General features: G+C 30.5%; 1 protein-coding gene across 4 annotated transcripts in view; it reads left to right on the forward strand.

The window, feature by feature from the left end:
• The window catches only part of LOC106459777 (circadian locomoter output cycles protein kaput-like), a 122401-nt gene extending 111362 nt beyond the window's left edge, over positions 1-11039 (forward strand). For 3 of the 4 annotated variants that reach the window (XM_022386324.1, XM_022386325.1, XM_013919435.2), the window contains exons 13-14: positions 5089-5439; positions 10026-11039. In XM_022386324.1, the coding sequence (XP_022242032.1) occupies positions 5089-5439; positions 10026-10118 (444 nt within the window). In that variant the 3' untranslated portion in view covers positions 10119-11039. The remainder of the gene's footprint in view (positions 1-5088; positions 5440-10025) is intronic. The other variant, XM_022386326.1, reaches the window with a different exon arrangement.
• Positions 11040-11565: the final 526 nt, after the last annotated feature.

An 11565-nucleotide genomic window follows, 5' to 3' on the forward strand; every position in this document is an offset into this window, starting at 1 on the left:
TAGTCCGAGTGCTAAGTGATTTCCGTGTTGAGATTGAAAATACTTTTCTTTGCCTCAAAATCACAAATTTTATTTGTGTAATTTGTGAAACCTCCTAAATAAATTTAAGTAGAACTATATATTTTATCTGTTAGTTTCTCTACCCTAATTTTATACAAGGTTGGTCAATATGACTGACCTCATAACTACCAGAAACAGAATCAAAATAAATCTAAATTACCCTTTTTTTCTATCTAGAATGACTTCAAATTGTAACATGAAACTGCATTTGTTTATCCTAAATAGCTTTAAACACATAACAATATACATCTATTTATACTTATATTTTATTGTTTTATTGCCATTTGAACCCTGTCTAACTACTAATCGTGCCATTATAAGTTGTAAATCAGTTGGTGAATGTGCAGCTTATGTTGCACTATCAAATTACATTACATACAAGCTACTCATGAGCATACCTCATGAAAAAATTGTATTGTATTGTTAATCTCATCTAATCTAACCTTAACTAACATAAAAAGTTCCTATTTTTACATTTTAGCTACTCTTAAAAAAACCTTACATGGGTTGTCTTTTTTTTTTATGCTAATGCTAATACTCAGCTAAATAATTTTTATTTAATTAAAAAATGCATCAAAGAACACAGGATAATGACAATTAAAAAGCAGACAATGTCCCTAATTATCACGATTTTTGTGGCTTTCTAACTATACAATAAGAGCTGTTAAAACTTCATCTACAGTCATGAATTTGTTTCCTGTGGAAATCAAGCTTAAACTGAAAGCAAAATTTATAATTCTCTTCACAGAAAATAATGTAATATAATACATCGTCTGATAGAGGAAAACCTCAGGTTTCTATTGGTTATAAATAATATAGTATTCAACGTCAGAGAGAACTATTGCCAATTTCCAACAGAAAGGATGACGTGGGCATGGGAAGAGGGGGGGTCTAATTTTCTATTTCATGGCTCTGTAACCAAATAAGATTGAAGGCTATGAAAAGTATTTAGTGTTTCTTGCATATAAACTAAGACGTGCATAAATAAATATATATATATATATATATATATATATAAGCTGGAAATACACACATTTCGTATAATAAAAAAAATTACAGGTATTATTTTTAAATTGTTTATGTACTATTCTAAATTTACAATATTTAGAAATACTGTTACTTAAAAATGGAAGATTGATTCCAATTTCTCAATTATATATTCTTCATTTCTTAACTAATCACAAGGTAGCCTTGTAAACTTTAAGGAGTGGCTTTAGCAATAACTGAATAACTTGAAAAAAGAAGTTAAACAAAAGTGAAGTTTGGTTTCTTGAGCAAACTAATGCCAACAGAAATGTTCCACATTGAAAAACTTTCAGATCAAAACAAGCTGATATGTTAAGAATTTTCAGATGAAATCAGTTAAAATTGACTAGGAATTGTAAAACTTCTTATTTTATTTTGGAATTAGAAGTTTTTATTAAAGGTTTGTGAAAGACAACATTCAGCAAATGAGAAATAATGTAATGCTACTATAGTAATGCATAATTTTGCTGTTTTTTAACCATATACATATGTAATTTTAGTATGACCGTATGATACACATTCAGAATTTCAAGCAAATTTGGACCATACTAGGCTGTTTGTGCTAGTAATTACTAATCGTAGTATTTATACCTCATTGAAAAAAAATTGAGAGAAGTGACCATTTTCTAAAATAGGATTTTAGTCCTGCTTTTATCGCATGGTAATGGTTGTATTTTTCTTTTAAATACTTTGGAGCTGCCAAGTAAATATATGTTACTTTTCACACAATATAAATTTCAAAGATTTAAAAACAACTTTGTCTTTGCAATTTTGTACACCACTAAAACTGTAACGTTTCAAATATTGTTTCTCTAGTTATTCAGTTTTTTTTAAACATTTCATACATATTTATTCTGATTACCTTACCTATTCAAAAGTCCCAAAGTACTGTGGTATTTTAGTTTAGTGTAATCACAGTATTTCAAGTTTGCTTGATCTGTTACATTTAAGGTCAGTAAAATCACATTTCCTGATGCTTTCAGGAATTGATACAAACTTGCTGATAGAAATATAGATGGTATTTCATAATAAATTCTTATATAGCTTCTACTTTTTCTTATCTACCTTATCACTACTAGCAGAAATGTTGCCCTAATTGTGGCTGTTTGTGTTAGTAATTACTAATTGTAGTATTTATACCTCATTGAAAAAAAAATTGAGAAAGTGAACATTTTCTAAAAAAGGATTTTTCTGGGAAGTACTGTACAGGAAAAGTATTCAGATTGTACTGATATAAGCTGTAATGTTTTTATATATTAAAAGTGGTACCCTTTATTGAAAAAATATTTTTTTTTTTTTAAGAACTCCATTTTTTGGTACTATATTTACAAATTACATCAATAAAGATATAATCAATCCCTCATGTACAGTTCTAGTAAAAGTCGTGTTCTTGTTGTGAGAAGAGTACTTTACTTTAAAATTGTGTCCTGTGATAAAGAAATGGTATTGCACATACTGTAGTTATTTTTCTAATTGTTTGAATTTTGAATACCCAAACTGTGAAATTTTGTATGGATTTTTGTTTGTGGCACCACTCGATAGATGGCGTCACATTGTATTTATTATTTGGATTACATAGATAGATACATACATACACATTACTTCATTATAGTAAGATTAAATGGTAAGGTGGAATTAATTTGTTCATTTTACCTCCATAGAGTATTTCTGTTACATTTGAGGTTAATAACACTTTATAGTATCTATAATATGTATGCTAACTTTTTGTTACCTCTAAACAAACCTCTTTCTAATATATTCAGTTATTTTCACTTAGTTAATATTACTTATATTTTTGTACTCATCAGGATAACATTATCATAGTCATTGTAACATTAATGTCATCTAACCTGTCATTTAAACTTGTTTTTTGTCTATGCTAATTTTTTTTCATCAGTATGTTATTTATGTGTTCTTTAATTCTTAAAATGGGTTAAAAATACAAATAAAAACTTACAAGAACTTAGACCCTGAAACCTATTCTGTATCCTTGTTTAGAAAAAATTCTCAACTTTTTATTTGCATCAAGGATATGGCAATACTCAGTTAATGAGTTAAGTTGGTTGTTTTATTTAGTTGTTGCATATTTTACTAATACATGCTTGATTGAATTTCTCATTTAACCTTATAAGAACAAAATTGTTTGATTTGACCAACCTGAATTCACTAGGAGTATCTTCACCAAATTTGGCAAGCTTGGAATATAGGCATAAAATTCTTTGTAAGCTCAGTAAAAAAGCTCAACTCTTCACTGCTCTTTCTGTCGTAAGCATAGAAAAATTGTATTGATACCAAAAAAAGGAACTGAGGGACACAACTGCTGTGTGACTCGTAAAACAAGATTTCTCTCTGATAAGTGTCATTGGGTGGAACAATAAAATTTTTGAGCATTTTACTACAAAAATAAGCAGTTTTTCAAGAGTTTTATGCATGAAACAAAGAAAATACATATTAATTTTTAAAATGTTTTATTTGTTCACAATCTTTGTAGAGTGCCATGGCCTCATTTTCCTACTCTGATGAGCCACCATTGCTAACAGTATATAAAAAAATATACATAAAAACAAAAATTTCTTGGACTCATTGTGTATTCAAGCTTTAACACTTAAGTAAAAATAATTTTCTCCCCTAAGCCTTATGTTTCACAAATTTAGATATCCAAAAAAAAAATGCATGCAGTTTTCATATATGCATTTTATAACAAAAAATGTATCAGGAACTTGAATAGAATGCCCAAAAAATACTGCAATTTTATCCGGCTTTCTAAGTAAATTATAAATGTTTTAAAAGTTCCATTAAACTTCATAGCATCAAATTTGATCTTATAATGTCAGCTTCAATATTCTGTTGGTAATATTTTTGTATTTTTTGACATAAAAATTAAATATTTGTTTATGTGAGTTTTCTATAGACTTCAATTTGGAAAAGTTTGTTTGCTGTTGTGGCCAATCCAGAAATTTGATGGTTACATTCTTATTCTATCAGGAACTAATATTGTTATTGAATTATTCTGGAATTCTAATTTGTTTAATGAATGTGGATGTACTACAAATGTGTCATCTACAAGATAAATCAAAACTTAGGTTTCTAAGTTTATTTTTCATAAAGACTTTTTGTCACAACACTTGATGTACACCACAGACAATCTGAAAGAGATGAGTACCATCAATTATTTTGAACTTTCAAAAACTTAACGATACATAGGTAACATCCAAATACAGTTTATGTGATTATCTGAAATACTAAAGAGGGTGTCATCATTCTCCAGCTTCCTCATAACAACATTAAATACCATCTTGTGTCCTGTTCAAATAAAAAGTTTATTTAGTTTAAATAAACCATGGCCACCCATTGTGTTACCATTATATGCTACAGGTGGTCACGATAGTGGCAGCAACAGTGGTGGTAAGTACACAACAAAAAACATTCTCATCTGGGTTGTATAGTACTGTCTCACAACACCATATACTGGATTGAATCATTAAGTGGTAGCTCACAACTGTGGAACATTTACAACTTGTATGGATATGTCTACTATCTGATGTCTAACCAAAAGTATTATTTCACCCATGTCTAGTATTTTACAGTATTTCAGTAATTTTTCAGTGGCACTTATTACTAATTTGGTCAAAATATGAAGGCTTAGTTAATGAAATGAGTAAATGTTTTTATAATGATATTTCAAGGAATAACTTTTTTAGAGTAAATAAATAGAACTGTTGTTTTCTCAAGATTACTTTTGAAGACTGAGACTGAAGGGTATTTCTGTCTAAATAGAATTGGAAAGAACTGTTAATAAATAACCCATGAGCCCCTTCTGTAAAACTTACATACTGAAATTTTTATGATTAAGTTAATTACATCGTAATTTAATTTTCAGATGTGTGAATACTATTCTCTGTGTATTTAGCTTTGTTGCCAGCACATGAAGTCATTAGTGTTTTTTCCAAGAGTAATAAGATAAGTATGTGCATCATGTGATAAATATTTCCATGATTCCAGCAGCCAGTGTCCCAAGGAGAGTGTGTTCAGTCTGCCATTGTGATGACTCCAGGCCATACCCAGCTTCAGGACTACCTAAAACGACGCCATCAACTTCTTCAGCAACAAATACTCCTACAGCAAGAAGAGCTTCGACGAGTTTCAGAGCAGCTGATGTTAGTACAATTTGTGCCTCCGAACTTTGCTGTCACCACAATGCCTCTCCAGGAAGGCAATCCACAGTCCTCTGTGTATGTCAGCCCATCAACAATTGCAACAGTAGTAGAATCTGGTATTTCTAAAACAGTTACAGTTCCCTCCCTGAACAAATCAGCTATCTCTACAGCTGGCTCTATCATGTTTAACCCTCAGGTAATTGTGATTTTTCTCCAATCAGTTGTATGTAAGTTAGTATTTTTATTTCTTGAATAATTTTCTCTTTATCCCTAAGTAGTCTCCTAGTACTTTTTTCTTAAACCTAGCACATAACCTATTATATCTATATTCTTATTATTTGTACTTTTTATCCTTTGGCTGACAAAATTAAAACTGTAACAGCAATCTATTAAACAGTTGATGTTCTTATAATTTATTATTATCATAAATATTGTTATTTCCATTCGTTGCTTTCTTCGATGGAGTTATTTTGTTGAACACTGTGATGGTTGGTAAAATATGAATTTTTTTCCACCTTCCACCCATTACTGAATACAATTTGATGTTTTAAGCTAAAATAACTCTATTTTGTGGCAAATACAAATAGGAGGCAGAATAAATTTGAAAGTTTTGGGGCTGATATGTGTAGATCTGTATATACACGTAAGTACTGTCAATCCGTATACTGGTAGTGATGTTTGAAGGAAATGTGTTACACTTCATTTTTACATCTTTTAATAGGAGTCATGCCTAGCTGACCCTCTTTTTGACATGTGACTGACACACCCAGCAACATAGTTTTTGTGGTTGTTTGCAGTCCAAAATTGAGCTTCCAACAGAAACAGTGATCAAAGCAGCAGATGTAATAATTTCTTTCATAGATCGCAAAAATTGGTGTCTCAATTCACATGCACACAATTATAAATTTATCTGAATATTATCATCATTGACATGTAACACCACTTAGTCAATTGCAATTCCATGTATGATATGTTGTACTCTGTCATTCATTCCAACTTTAATATAGGCCTGCATGTGTCACGAGAAATGGGGTAGCCCCTTAAGTTCTACCACCTGTAACATGTGATCTGTGTTGCAGCCTATATATGAATGGTCAAAGTTCTTTATAGTCAGTATTTTGTCAATAAAGAAGCCTAACCTTTCTGAATGTTCTTGAGAAGCAGTTGTTTATCTTATGAGTTTGTGTTTTTCCATGGGTTACACATACTATTCTTTGCAAGACTAATATTGTCTTCTCTAACCAATTTTTTTTCATTATCAGCTCTTAATTATGTCTTTTGTCCCTTCACGGTGGCCATCACAACCACTGTTTTTTTTATTCATTTCTCTTGTAGCATACTACACTGTATTAGCTCTTTAGCTTTCAATTGCTTTTACCCATGTTAGAAGTTTCATGACCTAAGTCACTCCTATAATTGGCAAGTTACTTAAATCCCTCCCATGATGAGATAGTACACAGGATCTGGTGCTGAACTCTGACTTAGTTGGCACTAGCAGGTAGCAGGTAAGAATGGTGACACATTTCCCTGGACAGGATGCCAGTCTATTGCAGGTTAACTTCCAGCTAACAGCTGTTACAAATCATACAGCTGGATAAACTGGTAAAATTGGGGTAAAGTGTTTTGTTCAAGGATACAGCATGATGCAGGCCAGGCTCGAACTCACAACTATAAGTCCAAAACATGATGCCACTGAGCCACACTACCCCACCCATTCCTATGATACCAGGGGTAAAATAGCTGTGATGAGTAGGTGAAATTTTCTGAAATGTAATAAGCTGAGAAAAACATAGCAATCTTCCCAGAAATGCATGTAAATTTGTATTAACTTTAGCAACAGCCTTTTATAAATTGTTATATAGTGTATGTTGAACAGGACTGTGATAGCTTTTGAGAACAATGATGCCTATGTATGTTCTATTCAATAAAAAAATGTAATGTATGTGATTTATTTAGTTTTAAATTAAATTTTCTTTTAATTTTTTTTTATGAGAAACCATATAGGCTTTTAATGGCTGGAGATGGCTTGAATGGGTAATGAAGAAAAACTTTAATATAAGTTTAGCATAACAGCAAATGTACAATGTTTCGACAAGGTTTTGTCATCACCTGATGACAAGTTTTTCTTCTTTACCCATTCAAGCCGTCTCCAGCCATTATTAGTCTCAAAGTGGGTTCCTCGTCATCGAATTTGAATTCATATAGGCTTTACTTTGGTTGCTTTGATTTTTTTAGCTAAAATATTTTTGTTTCTTTCAGTTTGTTTAACTTTTTGTCAAAAATCCCTGGTGATGTTTTTACACTAGCCTTTATGCTTCACCCTTCACTTTTAATCAAGTGTTTGTTATGTAACTTCTTACCTCATCAGTTAATTGGTAAACTACAGGTTGTGGATATTACTTTAATACTTTGTTTACAAAACATTTTGAAAGTAATCTTTTATGGATTTTGACTAGTGTAAATGAAAACTGATGAATACTCTCACAATTTACCTATTAACTTACTAGCTCACTATTCGACATACATCATTTTATTTATTGGTTTGTATTTTGTGTGAATAGTGTATAGAAGGTTGAGTAAGTTATATTCAAACAACTTTGAATATGGAAATCAGCAAGGCCAGTATAAAATTGCTGTGGAATGTCATATATCTGAACCATTCATCGGTTTAGTCCAAATCTAATAAATCATTTTAATTCTCTAACTAATTCCATCTCACCCAAATTTTTCAGGTATTTAACCACAATTATCAGTTATTATTATTATTATTATTCTATCAAGTTAACTAATAAAGTGTTAGATGAAGATTTTTTATTGCTCACTTACTGCTATAAATGCGTATACTTGGAACTGATTTCTTTGGATACGTCGTTGGTCTACTTTCTTGGAACTCCGGCCCTCATTGATTGAACTTCCTGTTTCCGGTTCTCCACATGCACAACTTTTCTGAATGCTTAGTGACAAAGCCTTCCACACAAATGAAATAAATGTTGTCATTGTAACAATAAGTAATTAATCTCCCTGTTTAAATTCACATTGGCCGTTATCCCTTTGCCCTTGTTGCTGTTTAATAATATTCCTCGAGTGGGGTGAAGAGATTAGATTGGATATATCTGAACCACATTTTGACATTGTTTGGCATTATGTAGATAGTGTGATTCCACCAAAAACTGATTCCTTTCAAAAAGGGTATGTAAAAGCTCTTCCTGATGAAAAATATTTATATACTCGGATCATACAGATGTGTTCATATCAGATATTTAGAATTCCTAAGATGTAGATATCCCTTGTACTGAATGGCATTGGACATAAAAAAAAAATATGGATACATTTGGGGAACTAGGACCTTCCAGAAAAAGAGATCTGTAGCAAGTAGTCCCCAGCCATGTTCTTTATTTATTATTTTATTCATCCACAAATTTGAAAAGAAAAAAATTACAAGTCATTTTACCATTTTTTTACAACCTCTTCATACATGAATTTTCTGCTTAACTTTGATATGCCAGTGAATATATCTGTATGGATACAAACTCATGTAATTCCATATTCCTGCACTTGAAAAACATTTGTCAGTATCCAAACAGTTGTGTAAGAACTTTTTGATTTTTAGTCTCAAACCCCTTTTGCCCTAACCAAAGATGAAAGTACTGTCATGGTTTAATATAAATCTAAATATTAGTGGTATATTTCAAGGAATAAACAGTATGTTACTAGCAGTTCTATGTGTTGGTGTGTGTATTGTGTCTGAATAAGACTGGAAATATGTCAAAACATGCCAGTTGTATCTCGTTTATATATGACAGTTGTTAGCATTTTTCTGTTTGTTGCTTCACATATTTGAATAGTAATTGTTAGTCTTTATTTAGGTTGTTTATGTGTTTTATATAGGTGAAATAAATGATGTAAAGATCTTGTTTCACTTAATATTCTCTCTCATCCTCCATTATTCATGACTAAAGTATTCTACTTCCATATACTTTTCCTCCACAACTGTATACACTTAAAGCTAGGTATTTGACCTTTAAGTGAAGTTCAGTCTTTCTTATTTTCCAGTAGTGTACTGTTTTGTAGTTAACATTGAAAATTGGAAGTTTCTTTTGGAGGTTAGTATAAATATTTTATCAACTGTATATTTCCACAGTAGGTCATACACCTAGAAAAAACAGTAGTGTAGTGATTTTAGTCATTCTGTTGAGAAAGTCGTGTATGTATACCTCAAGCTCACATTTCTGAATCATAAATATAGTGTTAAACATGATAGAATGGAGATATATATAACATGAAAGGTTCCTGTTTTGTTAATATCCTTAAATGTCTTTCAGATTATGGATAAACTTCTTTTTGTTGAACAGGGGTCTTATAATAATTAAAGTTAATTAGGTTTTCATGCTAGTTACGTGAAAGTGAGTAAATGGATTAATGCAGTATGCTGAATATTCAAGCAGGTAGTCTACTTTTATGACATTATTTTGTAACTTTCAGTGATTTTATTTAAGTTTTACTGTTTTAGGTAACTTTTAGATCACAGTATTTTATAATTGTTTATTAATGTTGAGGTTTTCTTTTAAAACAGTGGTATGATTAAGACTATAATTTTGGTATCTTCATTAAAGAAGCATGTCTTGAAAAAAATTGTCATCAATTTCCTTTCTCCCCAAAGTTATTTACAACATTTTCGAAAAAAGAAAAAGGTGGGAAAAACTGTGATTACATATTCATTATGTCTGTATGTAGTGTTATTTTTATTTCATCATAATACATTCTGATTACTTTATATTTCAGGTGCTTTCTCAAGCCCAAGGTTTTTTGCCACTTCCATTGTCCCAGGATCAATCTCAGATTATATTCAACACTGTTTCTAAATCAACTCAGTAATTTGTAATAGAATCTCACAAGTTACATGTGCACTAAAGGTTTTTTAAAATGTCATCATCAGAAGTGGTTTTGTTTCCTTCCCAGTCTTTATTATGTGATAAGTTTTAACAAACTGATATTGTATGTTTTTTGAATGATACCAGTGGAGCTATTTCAGTATTAAACATTCAGATGTTGTTGTTAAAAAAAGTGTGACGTTAACACCTTTGTTTTAGCTATTGCCAGTGTTTTAAGACTGCACATTTTATCTATTATGGTGTCATACAGTGATCAAAGTTTCCAGTTCATACTGTAAAATGCTTCTACGTAATTTTGTGAAACAGTTTGACACAATGTGATTATGAATAAATATTACGTATTTCTTGTAACATAACTTTATGTATGTACCTGGTGTACACTAATTAAAAATAGCAAATGTTTCTATTTTGGTTAATTGTAAAGTGAATGTAGAGCTTGCAACTGTTAGAGCCCTATCGTCTACAGATTTTAAGTTTTGCATCTTGTTCTGTTGATTTTTTAGAAATTTTATGTTTTACTTGCCAAATAAAAAGATATTTTTACACTTATTGCTACAATAAATTTATAGTTCTAAGTTGTTGTTTTTTTCATTTTGCTATTGTGATTCAATTTTTAAAGCATTTAATTTCTTTTAGAAGTTGTAAGTTCTAAATATTTAGTAATGCTGCTGTGAATATCTTTGTAGAATATATTGTTCTTTGTGGTCATGATTGATTTTCTAGAATGTTTGAATTCTGTTTCTTTTGTCAATGTATGGTAAACCTTACACTCTTCTTTCATAATGGAATTTCTAAATTAAACTATTATTATTGTTTGTACAGTATTACATTTTAGTGTCCTGATTTTTTGAAAATGTAGCCCATTGATTCTAGTACTTTTAGTAAAAACATACTTAATAGAAAAGTTTTGAAAATTTTTGAAGTTTAGGTTTATACTTAGAAACACAGACTTGCAAACACTGATGAATTGACATAAATTTCATTAAACTGGCATTAAAAGATATATGGCTAAACCAAAGATAACTTTACTTACTGTGCTTTATACAGAAAAGAAAAATGTTCTTCCATTTTTTCATTTTATTCTGTCTTATAATTTTTCATTTCATTATAAAAGACAAGCAATTTCATAGTTATTGCACGCCTTTAGCCACCTAATTAAAAAGCGAAGTAAAATAATAAAAAATGTAACAGGTGATAAATTGATACACATCATTTAGCTTATTCCTGTAAATGGGAGATTCAATCAATGGAATTTTAAAATTCTGTATAATAGAATTTTAAAGGACAAAAAGGAGCTTATTAGCCTATCAAGGATGTCCCTTCCAGTTCTCAACTATAATCACCCCTTTTTACTTCATGTATTTATCCAATCTTTTTTTGAACTCAGTTGAATTTTCTGCCTCCACCACCCTTGAAGGCAGCTCATTCCA

Source organism: Limulus polyphemus, unplaced genomic scaffold (assembly GCF_000517525.1).
Source record: "Limulus polyphemus unplaced genomic scaffold, Limulus_polyphemus-2.1.2 Scaffold660, whole genome shotgun sequence".
NCBI lineage: Eukaryota > Metazoa > Arthropoda > Merostomata > Xiphosura > Limulidae > Limulus > Limulus polyphemus.